The sequence below is a fragment of the Paralichthys olivaceus genome, chromosome 23, assembly GCF_024713975.1.
Source record: "Paralichthys olivaceus isolate ysfri-2021 chromosome 23, ASM2471397v2, whole genome shotgun sequence".
In the NCBI taxonomy this organism is placed as follows: Eukaryota; Metazoa; Chordata; class Actinopteri; order Pleuronectiformes; family Paralichthyidae; genus Paralichthys; species Paralichthys olivaceus.
Window position 1 is genome coordinate 9,678,017 of NC_091115.1, and position 17,242 is coordinate 9,695,258.

Here is a 17,242-nt window from a genome sequence, read left to right on the forward strand (position 1 = left end):
TTAGTGCTAATGCTGCGCTCTCATAGAGAAAGAGCAGGAGGAGGAGGAGGACGGTGCAGCGCAGAGCTGTGACGGAGGTGAGAGGTGACAGATGTGGCCATCAGGGAAACTTACACTTTCTGTAGCATCGTCCCAAACAACAGAAGAAACACATGGCAGAACAACCTGGAGTTTGGAAAACACAAGTCTCAGATTACAGACGTGCAAATCAGGTTTTTTTAATCCAAGATTGCAATGTCTGCAACCAGTTGCTACGGTGATGAAATAATAATATGAGGGGTATCAAACTGGACTAGAGTCAATATAAATATAAAATTAAACTGACACATGCAAGGGAAGTAGTTGAATTAAAATTTAGAAGACAAATAAGAAGTGGAGGGGAGTCGCGACAGCTCCTGCTCCCTGCAACTTCGATCAATGACATTACAATTCCGTTGCAGATTTTCTTGTTCAATTTATCAGATTGTACATAAACCATCGGAAAACAGTGAACATCTCCTTCATAACTTCTCACAGTCCAAGGGGGAATATTAAGATGTCTGAGTTGTCTTATCTTTGTATGTAAAGATGGACGACTTCCTCACACTGTCCATAAATGAAGCCAAAACTTTCTGGATCTACACCAACATTTAATGCCTTTTTCCCGGACTCATACTACATCTTTCCAACAGGTTTTGTTGTAATCCTGTTAAAAAATTAAACACAGACACAAACAGAGACAAAAACATAACTTCCTTGGTGGAGGTAATTAGCGCAAAAACAACCGTTCGTTTTTTCGGAGTGTTTTATTTTTTAAAAACGTCTCTTTGGAATTGAAGATAATGTACAAAACAAATATAACGACTTGTGAACTCCAATGTGGGAAACGATGCATCGAAATGAAAATGAGAAGGATCAAGTGTAAAGCACAGAATAAAAAAAACAACAGTATAGTATTGGAGGACAAGTACTGTAGCTACATGTTTCTTTTTTTAGATAAATTCTTCACATTATGTGTATGGTGTTTTCGTGACTCTTCAGCCCATGACGAGCCGCACATGGCAGCACATCATCTTTGTTGGCTCTACGAAGGGACGTCCTTTTTTATTGTTATCGAGCGGTGCTAATGAAGGGCCAGCATTAAGCATCTTCGCTTAAACACCATCAAAGCACATCTGCTCGACAAGGAACTGACTCCACTGGTGATTCACACCACAACCTCATCTCCGAATACACAGAATTAAGGAACAGAGATAGAGAGAAGGGGGGAAAAAACGAGAAGAAAACTGCCTTTACCCTGCATTAGTTTACGATTTCAATGTGACAGTTCATGATTCCTTTTTTTGTATAGTGAGTCACTGGGCTTGATTCCCCGGAAAGCCGCTTATATGGCAACCAGGGTCGCCATTTCTTAATTCCTTATCACGCCCCTCGTGAGCAGGGAGCGTAGTTCAACAAGTCACACTTACACAGTATGTATGTAAAGCAGCATCGCAAGAGGAGGCTTGTACCATAGGCGACTGACAAAGCATTATCGTCGATGGCTAATGGCGGAGGATGACGTTCAAAGGAATGAAGACATAAGCTGCAGATGTTGTTTATCTGGCAGGAAACTGTACAGTGAGCTGGTCAGACGCTTTTGTACTAAACACGTGAGGATGAGCACTGTATTTTCCAGTAAAACCAAGGATTCAAATAGTGCCAAATCAAGAGGTTGGTCATAGACATTCCAGTACTTTTGTAACATTACAATTATAAGCAATTTTGTGCAGTTTATTTCTGTCTTCATGACAATATGAAGCATTTGGTCTCTACAACGTTCCTTATCCAGATGACATGATGTGCTTATCTGCCATATTTCACCAGTTTCAATTGTTCTACAGTGCCACAGTCAGACTGTGTGTAAGTGAAGGTGTGTTGCAAAATACAGTATGCATCTAAGAGTGTATGATCTGTCACATAAACATTTTTACTAGAGATGTTCCGATACCATTTCACTTAATTGTTCCCTATACCGATTCAGACTTTGCACATCTGCCGTTACACAGTACCAATCTGAGAACGGTGCATTTAAAAAAAAATAGAGTAGTGCTCCTACTCCAGAACTAGTCATTGCATCTCTGTTATATAACAGGTCTGTAAACCAATCAACACAATCTTCAGACCAAATTTCACATCTCAAAATAAAAGCTTATTTCAGCTTATTATAAAGCACAGTAGCAACAAAAGAAATATCTCCTAACACTGCTACATAGTGCTGTCTGCCTGTTTATATCCATTTCATTATTTTTGAAGGTACAACAAGTCCAAATCGCACCAAACTCTGCACTTTCTCTTGTAATTTAGTAAACACAGTTTGTGTGTGAAGCCAATTAGATGAACAGTTCATGGGGTATGCATTTCACATACACACAGACACTTTACCCTCTAAAAACAGTACTTGCCAGTGGCAGTCTGGGGCGACTGCTGTTTTGGAATTAAGAAGTGATTTTCGGGATAAGAAAATTGCAGTTTTATCAGGGTGGAAATAATCTACTTTAAAGACTTGTATTGGATCATTAAATCGATTTGCAGACTCGCCAATGACCGCATCGTAAGAATTTCTGATGAGGGTATCGGAACATCTCTAATTTTTACAGTGTTGTACAGAACTAAGACTGCAACCTCAGTTCCTGAGCATTAAAAAACACAGAAGTATTGGTAATGGAAATGAACCCAAAAAAAGGCAAGATAAGATACAAACAGCATTCCTGATGTAACAATAAAATCTGTGATAATACTTGTTTTTGTCGCTAAGAATAGAATAATTAACAGAAACAAATTTAAACTATAAACTAAAGATTTAAATGACATGTTCATATATCTGGAGTTACTTCTAGCCCCTGCTATGCTGGTTTTGATGGAGGAGCCCAGTGTCAATACATCTTACGACGTTTTACTCAGCCACCTCAATTTATTTCACACACTCAACATCACTCATTATTTCACAAAAAAACACCACACACATTCACACACACTTATTCCCTCTGTTGTTGCTGAATTTAAAGTGACAGCAGCATCCTTCCATATTTTCTTTGCCGGGGTCCAGTTATCCCCTGCAGAGTCACCGTGGTGCGCAGCAGTGCCGGCCTCCTCCCTATGTGGGGAAGCAGATGCCGCAGCACTCCATACAGATTTCCAGGCAGTCCGAGGACTCGCAGCAGGCATCCATGATGCCGCAGTCCATGTCACAGGGGCAGTTGCAGTCGTCGCCCAGGTCGTCGGTGCAGCAGCAGCAACAGCAGGCCTCTGACGTACATGCGCCACACGAGGCCTGCGCCACCACCATGTTGCACAGCGTCAGGAACTCGCAGAACAGGCAGGCAAGGATGCAGTGGACGCAGCAGTCTGGGTCCATGTCAAACCAGCCAAGGTGACAAATAAAAAAATAAATGTATGACAATAAAATAAATCAATGTGTGAAATATATAACGAGTATTCGGGCCAAAGGAGGAAATCATAATATTACAAGAAGTAAGTCTAAATTTAATGAGGAAATTGTCATAATATTTCAATAAAAATGAAACTTCATCAGAATTCTTTCTTGCACAATCTTTTCAAAATCCTGAAACTTAAAATAATGTGGTGCAGATGTGTCAAAAGATTTAGAAATGAGTTATTTCTGGAAATTTGAATAAAGCATAAGTTTACAAGATGCACCACATTCCTTATTTTAAGGCAGGCAACAGACTGATGATAAATGATAAGAAGTGGCCTAAATGACCCATTCTATATCTTTATTCTTGTAATATTATGACTGTTCCTGTAAAATTACTACAATTTTCAAAAAGAACCCCACAATATTATGACAAATAAATGTAATATTATAAATCTGAGAGTCTGAGAATTAAGTTATAACAATATGAGGCTAAATAATGCGAATATCCCGACTTAATTCTTGAAATATCCGATTTTTTTTTCCTTTAAAGTGGCCCTCGTACTCTATTACATCTAGTACATAGTTGGAGTTTTATTTTTTACAAGAAATGAGTTACTGTTAGGGTGAGTGAGCTAGGTTAGCATGCTTGACAGGCTGACAGCAGAGCGAACAAGGCAGGGGTAAAGGGGGGGATAAAGGAAATAAGAGATATTCAAAGAAATGAATTCCTCTCCTGCAGTTTTGATTAACGGACTGTTAAATAATTGTGACATTATCATGCAAACTGCTGGGCTGATCACACAAAGATGATTAGCAAAGTCCGAGAGTCTCTACCCGGCAAATAGGTGAATTAATGCAGGCGACGCTCAAACCTCTGATTAACATTTCACCTCCTCATTTCATGTTTCAAGTTTCAGCTTGTTGTTCCTCAGCGATTAAGAGTTTCCCTTTAAATTACCAATGTACCCATTAAGCATCACAAATCTGTCTCTGGATGGCTTTGTTACAATGCTACATGTTCTGGTTTGAATCAGTAAGGAAATATGACAAATGTAAAAGTAGTAGATGCTGCGTAGGAGTTTTATTTCAGTGCTTTTTTATTTATTTCTTTATCTTCAGCATTAATCTATTTCCTAAATATAGATGTTGTCAACATAACCTGAATTCAATCAGACTTAATTTATCTATTCTCCTTCAAAAAAACAAGTTAACAAGTTTTTAACTTTAAATTAGAATTATGAAGTAATTGTTATTGCACAATTTATTGACTTTAGAATATCAACACCATCTGCGTTAAGATTGATCCCTAATCATCCATCTGCCACAATCAAATCTCCCAGGGAAAGGAAGGATTGATTTACGGCACAACTAAACTGCCATTGCACAACTAAAACAGGAAGAGGAAAACGCTGTTATTCTCTCTAATAGATATCCAGGTAGCGGAAGTGGTGGACAAGGGAACAACTGAAGTCCCTGTGGAAACTACTCAGCAAGAGAAAAAAGAGGAAAAAAGCAAAAGTGGGCAAAGAGGAAGAGATAGAAAGCGAAGTGAAGCCTGAAGTGAACCTCAGACAGGGTTCACTTGATGGAGAGAGCACCAGGAGTTGAGAGGATTAAAGACCGACTAACGCTGTTTTCAGGCATTCAAGAAAATGTTGTGATTTCAGTACATGTCTGAAAGAGAATTTAGAAAACAAAGCAAGCAAACGTCATGCCTTTATTTAATGTATTTATTGTATTCAATGTTTTTGCTCAATTTCTTTTTTGATGCAGCAGCACCCATAACCCCAAAAATGTCTACCACTGGAAACTAACTTTTAACAAATAAACTAATATATTCAGATTTGAAGGATAAAATGAGGCAAAAAAATCAGACACATAAATAGAGTAAGAGGTGGATGTATAAAATCTATGCAAAACTCAAGCTGCTCCACATCAGAGCTTCTGTGGTTGTATCCAAGTTACTAAATCATCTTAAATATCGTTCAGTAAGTGCACCTGGCACACGCTCCTGCAGCTGTGTCCTTTTTGAACCGAGGCCGACAGAGCGCCGCTGCTTTGGAGTGTTAAAAAGACATGATGTGAATAGATGCAGAAAAATAGCATTACAAACAGGGCACATTTGCATAACTTTCATCAGGCCATCTCGAGCTGTCAGGAGGGGCTGTTACTGATTGGGTTGGAGGCAAGGCGAAGGGAGAGGAGGGTGCAGGACGGCACGGGAAGGCGAGAGCTCAGGACCGCTGGATGTTCATGTTTGATTAATCAAAGTGGTGGAGATTTTTTTCCCCCTATTTTTGTGGCGCTCAGGGCTGCGGCGCTGACCAGAAGCACTGGCTGACTGCGATACAAACAAGATAGAGGAGGGAACATGAAAGGAAGCGAGCGTGTGTACGTGTCCGCGTGTCTGCGAGGGCGCCTGAAGTTTGAATGCATCTTATTATCCTTATCTGAGACCATACCATGGCGCTGATGGGAGATGCACGAGAATAAATCCTTTCGCTTTGAAACATCTGGCGTGGACATGCAGTACATCGCTGTTGGGCAGAGTGTGGGATTTGTTTCAAGCGAGAATAACAAAACTCACACCGCAGTCCACACTGGCATTCGCTGTAGTTAGTGCCATCTGAGTGCTACAAAACGCCAATGAGAGCAATAAACGCCGCCCGACCACAGGGGCATGCACGGAACCTCAAAGTTCAGCCTAACAAACTTTGAAGGACCCAGAGGGTATAGCCATGCCAGTGTTCAGAAAATAACAGTAGACTGAGAATACGATATAAACAGTACATAGGCATTAAGCAGCGGCTGGCCATCTCAGCTATTCACTTGGATGTATAATTCAACACCAGCGATTAGTCTGGATCTTAGAGGAAACGGCGAGGAGGAGGGGAGCGAGGGGGTCGTATACTGTACACAAGAGAGTTAGGACGCACACAGGCACATCTCCGAGAAAAACAGAGGGAGACGGACAGAGACACAGAGTGAAACCAACCGGCAGACAGACAGAACAGCGCACACTGACACCGCTCCTGTTTAATGTCAGCGAGCGGCGATGAAGCCCGGAGATCGCAGAGGCCAAGAAAGCGGCGTCCGGCGCCTCTGAGGAAATAGTTTGAGACATCTGGAAAGCTAACATCCAAAAAAAAAAAGGAAAAGAAAAAGGGAGCGGCATGACACAAAACAAGCTGGCTGGGGCCTCGGAGCAGCAAGCTGTGCAAAACATTCAAACTCACAAAGAGGGAGAGAGGGGGAGAGAGAGGAGAGACGGAGAGATGGCGAGACAGACAGAGATGAAGAAAGGGAGATTGATCAGATGAAGCCTCGGTGGCCGAGGGGAATGCACACAAGGCACACATGGGTAAAGGGGGCAGAGGGATGAGAGCTGGACAGCAGAGGTCCAACACATGCACTTTAAAAGCAGGCCTGTTGGTAATGCATGACCGAGGGGAAAGTTAAAGCTGGAGGACTGGAGCTTACACAACACGTCCAGGTTTACAGCTTAGGAAAAGACTACGCTAACTCTCTAAATGAGGCTAAAGCAGCTTGGAGACATTAACTGATTACACACAATTAACAAAAACACCAAGTGGATGACAGGAGTTGAGAGAACCCAGCAAGCCAAACAAAAGCAGCGCAGTGAATGACTCCTCAGCGTTATCACAGATTGGCGCCGGTGCCAACAGCGTGTGCCAAGAAACGGCAGAATCCCCAGAGCTAGTTCATGCTAGCTTACGCCTTTTATTTCCCGTGTTCAGGGGGCTGTTTAGGAGGCTAATTTCACAGGCAAACAGATTATGTTAATCCGTGTAAACATTCAAACACAACAGCTTGGCTGTTTTCCTGGGGGAAATAAATAGTTGAGAGCGAACATATTGATTCTGAGAGCTCTTGTGTCTGCAAATAAGCAACACGAAAAGAAAAAAAACATAATGAGACAGACTTGTTGAGCTGCTGCTGTTTTATTTTTTTTTTTCCTCTTCACACCCTCTCTTCTGTTCTTTACCAATTAAGATGTTGAAAACATGATGCGTCTGGAATATCTCTGGAAGATGCATCCCACCTTTACTTGCACCTTTAAGTGCTGTAAAAGTGTATGTGTGCCTCCTTTTTGTTTGCCATAAATCAAACAGATGCATATTTCAAGTAGATTCCCGACGGTCAAATTCTCTTCTTCATTTAAAATAACTTGTGCGGTGCCCTTTTTAAACCTGCCTGTTTGGAATGGGCTGTTTGACCTGCAGTTATTGAGCAGCAGCAAGTAAAGACCAGCTGTTGTACTCAATCCACAGAACCCTGAACCCATGCTGCACAAAGAGCTGTTCACCTGTATATTCAAAGTTCAGTGAAGCTCAACTCAGGACTCTGCAGAATCAGTTGTCGTTACGGTTGTCGAAACTGCGCTGTAGTGATCGACAACGTCACTTCTGTCAATGAGTTCCAGCCTCCACTACTAAAGGGCGCTGGTCACCTGTTTATTCAAAGTTTCAATCGACAAACAAAACCAATGTGTGCTTTTACCTTTTTTTACAAAGTAAAAGCACACAAGCAGACAAAGAGGAACTGAACCATTGACACACATGAGTGTTTGGGATTCGACCTGCGGTTTGACCCGGTTGACCACTGCCGTAAAAGAAGACATGCTCAGCTCAGGGCACACTGCCCCACCCCCAATGACTGCTACAGAGCGCTGGTCACTTGTTTATTGAGAGTTCATTAATGTTTGTATGTCCAAATTGCACCAAACTCAACCCTGCATTTTTGAGATATGCGACAGAGATCTCTGGATTTAACAGGTAGATAACTGCGTTTTTTTAAATCATTCAATAACGCATGATGGCACATCTTATTTTTCATCCTCACCTGAAATTATAGCAGATGTAAAACAAAGCAGCAAATGCCTTTGGTTGCAAGTAGGAGCCACTTCCACCAAAAAGGAAGACATGCCTAAACCTTAGTATTGCACAGGCTGAATAAAGAACACACAGATGTCCACAAACACATGCACAGCAGTACATTGGTGCGACAGGGTCCTGTTAATGATGCTAGGGTGGTGCTGACAGGGTTGTAGGGAGAGCCAGGGAGGGTCCAGAGAGGTGTGAGGGGGCGCGAGGGGCCTGAAGAAGGCTGGTCACGACTTTTAATAGGCCCCCTGCGCTCTCAGGCCTCGTTAGATGGTCACACCTATCTCCCCAATGGAAGAAAAGACCACCCGACCGCCTTCATTATTGGACTCACCTCGGCCTTGCACCTGACAAAGTGACGGCTTCCCCGCATGGCCAGCGGATCACTCTGACTTGTTGTTAAAGAAAATAAAAACTGCGGGAGCGGGATAAGATGTCATTTGCTTGACGGGAGTGATAAATATGAGAGGTCATGCACTCCCATCATTAAAAGGTGAGAGAAGGTAAGAAGGCATTATCAATATCTTATAAAGGTATTATTTCAGGAGGGCCTGGGAAGAGCAGCACCTTCAACAGAGGAATCACTTTGATGGCGATGATTTGACGCTGTTCTCATTTCACTGTGCGACATTTATAATTTCAGAGAAAACTCAGCTGCATGGCACGCAATTGTTCGTTTTATTGCATATTAGAAAATGTTTTTGTTGCAATTATCTTTTCATTTTCAATTAATACAAAAACTATTTAAATCTATTAATTTAAATTTGATGGTTCCTGGTGTTTAAACATAATATTAGATACAATTACAGAAACTGACAGAGCCTTCTTTCAGTAGTCTGCGTTATTTTCGTCATATATGTGCACATCATCCGACATACGGACATGAACGAAACGAAGCAGTACCAACAGAAATCGTGGGGTGGCAGTGTAGCCAGAAGGCAGCATTGATGCATTTACAAACACTGAGATATGAAGCGGTTTCAAACATATCCCTTCTACATATGAAATGAATTCATGACCAACAGAAGATGGAATGCAGAAAGAGAAGCATGCTGGCAAACGCGTTAAAACGTTAGTAGGAGTATCAGTATTAGTTCTCAGAGTGTGTACACTGCTCTCTTTACTTGCTGTCATTATTGCCTGGCGTGTGGATACTCACCCTCTGGAAGCGGAGCTCTCTGCGACCCAGTGGAACTGCCTTTACTGCGTCTGCTGCTGTCACTGTTGACCGACAAGCTGGACCTTAATTTCCTCTGCATCCTCTGCGACACCGGTGTGGACGGCTGCTTCCTGGGCTGCTCTGTCATCGGCCGCTCCGTCGCTCTTGTGCTCGGGCCTGAGCCACCCTCTGCGCCCGTGCTGACATTGGCACCGCAAGTGCAAGTGCACGTGCGTGTGGCCCCACCGATGCCAGGGTGGATTCCTCTGCCGTTACTCAGTGCGGCCGTGCCAGTGCCATTGTGGGGAAGGCCATTTTGGTCCTTGACGGCGTCTCCCTCGGTCGGATCCAAGGGCACAGGTCGAGACTCAGAGTGAGGTTGAGCTGCAGGGAAACATGGAGAAGGAAGGATATCTTTTTTTAATCCTGTTTAGATTCAGTACAATTACTTACATTAGTGGTTAAGTGATTAAATTTCCCTGGAGTATTTCATCTTTAGCGCATTTATTCAGCTGAAACACCTGCGAGCTAAGGGCCTCAATACAAAACAAATGAAACTGAATATTGAAACAGAGCAGAAGACTGCTTATTTATTCAAAGATTAATTTTTGATGTGACCACTAATATAAAAGAGCACCAAAAGGAACTTAACTTAAATAACGTACTTTATGGAATCTATTATTTAAGGAAGACAAAGAGTTGTGGGTTCTTTTCACTCTTTTCGGGGCTAAACGCTAAACTTTATTTTAACTGAGAAAGAACTTTATCTGCACTCTCTGCACCTCACACTTCAAATCTTTTATTCACATATGAAGTCACCGTAGCTTGTGATGTTCATGTCTTATAAATCGAACGCCGGCGGATTTGTCGGCGAGATGATTCTCAGCAAATCTTGCCACCGTTTCCTGACACCGTAATATCGATCGTATGGCAAACACTTCAACATGGAGTGACGGAGGGAAGTGGAGAGATGCGGGGAGCTCATATGTGACAGGTTCACAAAAGCCACCGCTGTAGGCAGACAAGACATGTGTGGGAGCATCACCCAGGTGAGTTAAGACAGTGCGAGAGGAAGAAGAGATTAATACAGTAGAATAAGAGAGAGCGGGCCTGTGATGCTGTGCATATACAAAATACCTGCTGTCTGCAACAGTAATGATCTCCTTCCTTCTGAAAGCTCAGCGATGGCCTCCACTAGTCTTTCTAAGTGTGTGTGTGTGTGTGTGTGTGTGTGTGTGTGTGTGTGTGTGTGTGTGTGTGTGTGTGTGTGTGTGTGTGTGTGTGTGTGTGTGTGTGTGTGTGTGTGTGTGTGACAGCCCAACAAAGTCAGGAGACAGCGACCTGTCTAATAAGAAAGAAGGCGAACGATGTTAGTGAGCAAAGGAGGTGGCATTTTACTGAGAGGAACACCTGCACATTCAGCTCTACTGGGAGTTACTCCGACGTTACCTTCCCTCCACATCAGAGCCACGGTGCTTGTGCACACGCAGCCAGTGCACGATTAACTCAAGATTTTTGTGAATTATTCATTTCTTTTTAAGTTTCTCTGCGTGAACTGTAGTTATTCTTTTTTTCCTTATTCTATACTTTCCTTATATACATTGAATATACGTCACACCCGAACTCTGGATTCTGGCTCGTGCTGGACAGAAAGTTAGAACAGTGTTTAGCTGCCATCCACAAAAAACTAAGATCAACAAATTTTCCAAAGTGTATGCAAACCTTAATATGATGCCGGTAATTTCTTTCCATCTCCATTTTCTTTCTGTCAGCTCACCAACAAGCGCAATTACGGTTAACAAGATCGGGAGAGAGTGTGGGAATCTCGGGGCCTTGCGCTTTTTAACAACACATCACTCTGGGAGAGGCCAGACGTGAATGTGGATGTAAAACAAAGCAATTAAATACACACACTGTTTTTTTTTTTCTCCTTCTCCTCATTCAGGGTTCTGAATGCTGCTTCTGATAAACAAATATAGACTTTAGGGATCAGGATTTCATGCAATTTGAATTAGACAACTGGGCAGCGCACGAAAGAATTCATTATGCAGTGATTTAAGACCAGGTTGATGGATTCTCTACTCCAGAAGACGAAAGCCTTTCAGCCTGCCCATGACAATGTGAGGAGACTAAAGCTCACTAACAAGGAGACTCGGAGAAGCCTACATCTGTTGTTGTTCTTCAGTTTTACCCCTGACAGCTGCAATAGCTGCTTATTTTTTTCCCACCACTTTTTTTCATATTTTACAAGAAAGCTGAGAACATGTGCACCACAGAGTGTCCTACACGTCAACACAGTGCTCTTTACTGAAGAGGCTTAGGATGATGTTTTGATGGTGGAACATTAAGTTGGAGCATATGACTAATAGATTTATGAAAAATAAAAAAAGGTCACTTTTATTATCATTACCAGACATCAAGCAAATGTCTCACTATTATTTCAAATTTCAAAGACTGATTATTGCTTCTGAGGGAAAATTGTGGTTGTCAACACTTCTCACACTTATACATATCGATATATATGGTGGATTTATCTGTGGAGGTATCTGATAAGAAAACATTTCTCTCATGGATTAAACTAGAATTGCACTCAGAAGAGCTCACAGCTAAGCAACGGCCCAACAGTAAAGAAACCTTGCAGTGATTATGTTTCCCAGCTACACATTAGTTGTAGTTACAAGATTGTAGCCCTATTTGTTACCATGCAGTGGCTGAAAACAGTCTACACCCCTACGAAACCACATTCAAATCCACTGGATCCGGATTTTTATTTGGATCTGCACAAAATTGCACATTCTCTTCAATACCAACCCCCGAAATATCGTATGTCTGCATTTTTCATTAAGATTCACATATAATTATCTCAGAATTCAACTAAAATGCCTCTCACAATGTTATATATATGTGAAATAACAACATCTTAGATACTATTGCTTTTTTTGAAAGATAAATATCTGCCAATATATCTGTATCAGTAACTCTCATCAGTATCGATATCGGCCTCTAAAAATCCCCATCAGTCGGGATCCAGCTGTGATTGACAGTATTTCCTCAGCAGCAAATCTGGCTTATTCTCTTACTTTGCTCCAATTTCCACCTCATATAGATTGTATTATCAATGTTTGCACATTTGTTTTTACACTGACAGAGATTTGAAGCTAAATGAATGAGAAAGACTAATTTTCCTAACACATATTTTTCTGTCTTTGTTTCCTCAGACGTAGCCTCATACTTTAATGTGTAAGCACAAGAAGTAATGGCTGACATTTATGGAGTTGACAAGGGAATTCCCTCCCTGCAGCTAATGATTAACTTGTCCAAACTAATTTGCAAAGAAGCAATACACACACAAACAGAGCACAAGTTGCAGCTGCGGAGTTAAGAGCTGAAGAATTCACCTGCTTCTTCAACATCATGAAGTCAATGCAACGCAGCAAACAGAACGAAATCAATCATCTTAGGTAATAACAGTCGTTTTTACCATTTAGGTTAAGAGAACCAGCCACACACACAAACAAGTTTGTGCACAGAAAGGCCAAAGTAGACTTGGAGGCATGATTACCTTTCCTTTTGAGGAAGTCAAGCCTTCAATTTACCAGAGTACAAATAGTTATTAAGAAACCACCACGTAAAACCAAGAGCACATAAGCAGCAACTCAGGTTTCTGACACGCTGCAAAGCCCTAAAAAAGTGGTTCACGTCTGCCAAGTTGTGTGCTGCAGTGGCAGGTTCTTTGGATGGTTTTTATTTTTATCCTGATGAACTATGTGACTGAGATGAATGGACACAGCGGAATAATATTCATAATCATTGATCACGATAATGATGATCCTGTCAAAGATGGCAATGACGGACTTGTACAGTCACAGCAAGACAAATGAAGACATAATGAGATGAAAAACCAGGAATATAGTGAAGTCTGCCGGAATTGTTCAACAGCTGTAGGATGAAATGTCAGCAACAGACAAAGTTCCAACTTTCTTATGAATATAGAGACGCGTTTAGCTGCTGCAGAGCCAGATATTTACCTCAGGAGTGGGTGGAGACCAAAAACTGCTAAAACACAAGAAAATGTATGATTTGAACTTATTGAAGTGATATTTTCTTTTTTTAATTTTAGTCTGCAGGAACTGATTTGCAGTGTAATAGAACTGTTGTATTTGTCTAACGTTGTCGCCCTTGGTGTAAAAGAATAAATACAGATTTAGAAAAAAGCCAATTCAAACAGCCATTGTGCTATTGCCATTGCATCAGGGCGATTCAAATTAATCAAACAACGAATTTTACATTACATTATAGACACCATTATTGTGTATTCAACTTCTATAGGTATTGACTTTGGCTTTAAACAAAGTTGAGCTTCACAATTTCAAAATGATATCATACAGTAATGATGTTTTCAAACATTAAGTTTGATTCCACAACTGAGGATTCAAGATTTTGTGCAAATATCAGCTTGTGCCTGTTAAAGACCAGATTGTAAGTTGGAGACCCCAGTGAATCAGTGTGTAGGAAAATGATGTAGAAATTAGATTTTCAAAAAAATGCGTTCTACTTTTGGAGTGGTTTGGTGAGAGAAGTTTGCTTCCACATCTGAAAAAGATAAACCAAATAACGTATCATGAGGGAGATGGCAAAATTGGATCACGTTTTAAAATAATAAATAGGGAATAAATAATATGGAATTAATCCTGACGGAGCAACAAAGACACGCTGCTGCTGCTGCATCTCATAACAGAGCAGGAAACACAACCAGCACCAAAATTTGATATGAACAACTTCAAGCAAGTTTAAAAGAAAAAAAAGACTGTAGACTTGGAAAGGTGTCCTGAGATAACCGAACACACAAAGCCTGACAGGTTGCATTAAAACACCATGTTTTGCAGGAACAATTGGACGAACATACACACGCACATACACACAAAACACACGCTTCAAATTGGACTCGTAAGCGCCCTATTTCTAGCACATCAACAACTGTTGAGGGTGTACATTTGTAGTTGAATAAAACATGGTATTCCCCTACACACGCTGTCACACACATCACAGGGGAAACTAGGGGGTGAGTAGTTCCTGACTGTCTAAGCAGCATCCCAATTTGGTCCCAGCTACTAGTAGCTGACAGCCTCAAATATCTGGGGAGCATTTTAAAAGGCCAGTGTTTGATGGATTCATGAAGAACACACAAATATAATTGCCATTTGTCACCGAGTCTTCAGTAGCTGCGCCACACAGGGACCGAGCACCGAGTGCCTGGAGAGCGCTGGGGCTGTGCCAGAGCTGTGCGGGGGGATCGCTCTGTATGTAAAACTGAGTATATAAACACCTCCGTTTTTTGTCACAGAAAATAGGTCCTGCAGGAGGGAGCTGGAAATTGCACCCAAAAGACAGAAGAGGGAAGAGGAGTATACACACATATAGGTACATATGTCTCTCTCTCTCTCTTTCTCTCTCTCATACACACACACATACACGAGAGAGAGAGAGAGAGACGAGCAGACCTACCAAGACGGAATATGCATGTGTGCATGTCAGTTGAAACAGAGCTGTATAAACAAGAATTCTAAAATGGTCGGGAACATGAAAATATAACACAGAGGTCAAACAGGGCAGAGCGGAGATTCTCATTTGCACACTGCTCTGCCGCGAGTCGCAGGTAAAGCAGGGAGCGGATTGAACAACCACACAAGCTCTGTGTTTCTAAAGCTTGGGCCTTTTTAATATTAATGCCCCCGAGACGGAGAGAAAAGAGGGAGAAGGAGACGAAAGGTGTTTGCCTAGGCTTATTAGAATGCCCATCATAGAGAGCATACAGTTATTCAAATGTCACATCATGTCAGCCAAATAAACACCGCAATCCAGATCTTGTATTCATCTCCTAATAGCCGTTATTACACAATGCCACGAGTTTGTGAGTTAACACTGAATTGAATATGAGCGCAGAAGAGACGCCTTTGTATTTTCAGTTAGGAGTTCCAAACAGAAAACGCTCAGAATACATAGCAGTAGTTAGCTCTGAGATGCTAATTCCCCTAACAGGGCCTGTGTTTTGTTTATCTTTTTGTGCCTTGTATTAGAAAAACATGTATATTTTCTGCTCGGCTGGCCATGTTACCTGCATGATTGAAATGCTAATTTGTAAATGTGCAATGACCTAGCCAGACTCCCCTCACCACCGCCGCTGCCGCCACCCCCTCCCCTCTCCCTGCCAAAACAGCCTGAGGTATCATCTCTCCTCCTAACAAACAGCAGCACGTGGACCAGCTCCTGCCTTTCAATCCAAAGGGATATATTTTCTCATTAGAAATTATACATCTTCCCTGTCCATATTTATAGACGCAAAACCAGGGGAATTATACTGCAGAGCGAGAGAGAGAGGGACGCACAGAGATAGGAAAATAGTACAATGAATGTTATTACAAAGGGGGCTCTGATTGAAATTTTCCTTTCGGCGTATCAAAGCCTCGTTTACCGTTTGACCTTCCAAACTCTGAGACAAGGACTTTCTTTATTGTCTAGAGGGACGCGTTGGAAGGAACAGACAACTGAGTCGAGGATCATCTTTGAGGTGTCCCATCACAACAACAACAAAAAAAACCTTGATGTGATCCGTATCAATATAATGCAGGTATCAGCAGAGTAAAATGAGAGCTAATGGACAATGTAAACTGGCAACCAAGACCTAGCATGTGATTGGTAGAAATATTCCAATACCAGTATCGGAAATAACTCTGATGCTGCCAAAAATGCAGAGTCAGGCATCACAAATATATGTGCCAAAATGGAACTTTCTTTTCTCAGAAATTACTTTTTCTTAGGTCCAAAACAGCAGTTGTGACAAGTACTGTTGTTGGAGTGACTAAGAAGTGATTTCCCTCAGAGTAGCGTTTGCCAGAGTGAGCTAAAATGTCAGCAATTTCATGCTGGAAAGTCCAAAAAGAAAAATGGCAACGTGTACCATATGCAAGACATCAGTTTGCAACACAATAGAAATCTCATGAAGCATCACATGGTTGAAGAACCATCACATAGAGGAGTGAGAGGAGCACATTTTGGAAACTGCATTGAAACAACAGAATAAATTCCATAAAGAGGGATAAGAGTCAAACTTGTCGAGTTCATTTTGGTCTATTCTGAGACATATACATTTGTGTTCTTTTTCAGTTATTCATTCTCTGCAAGTACTTGTTTTTGTTTTTTAATCTGAGCCAGGCCACTCACCAATGAGAGCGATCATCACTTATATACAGGGTTAGTAGCACATATTAAAATACGTTATCATTAAATGCATTGGTATCAGATTGGTACTCTGATGGAAAACTCATATCAGAACATCTCTAATGATTAGCGTAAAGATGTGGGTGCCATGCCAAGTTAGTGGTGTTGTCGTGAGCGTTTACACAGAGTGGACAGCAACCTGACAGGCTAACAGAAATGTCACTTGTTCCAACAGATATGAGAAAAAAATGTGACTGCAATCCTGGCCCTGTCAGTTAACACACACCCATGATGTTTTGTATTTATCCAAGATAAAACGATGGTGATGGCTGCACAGATGATGATGATGATGACCGCTGAGGATCGCTAAATTACTTGCACAGATATTGGATCTTCATCAGCTGAAGTGACACGCTCTGCATGGATGTGTGTGTAGGAGTGGGTGTGTTATGGTAGCCTGCAACAGAACTCTATTAGCTGTCTTCACCTGTCAAGGCTCATCATATTGTGTAGCATCTCATTTAAGCAGGAAGCATCACATTTTTTTGTCTGTTTTTCTATCTG

The 17,242-nt window shown here is 41.6% G+C and overlaps 1 protein-coding gene across 5 annotated transcripts in view; it reads right to left on the bottom strand.

Annotated features, from left to right (window-relative positions):
* The window catches only part of mdfic (MyoD family inhibitor domain containing), a 119,018-nt gene that overhangs the window by 91,511 nt on the left and 10,265 nt on the right, over window positions 1-17,242 (bottom strand). For 4 of the 5 annotated variants that reach the window (XR_011240214.1, XR_011240216.1, XR_011240217.1 and 1 more), the window contains exon 4: window positions 9,461-9,844. Coding sequence is in view for 1 of the 5 variants with exons in the window: in XM_020092473.2 (XP_019948032.1) it covers window positions 3,116-3,366; window positions 9,461-9,844 (635 nt within the window). In the remaining 4 variants the exon portion in view is untranslated. Of the gene's footprint in view, window positions 1-766; window positions 3,367-9,460; window positions 9,845-17,242 lie in introns of those variants that run through there. The other variant, XM_020092473.2, reaches the window with a different exon arrangement.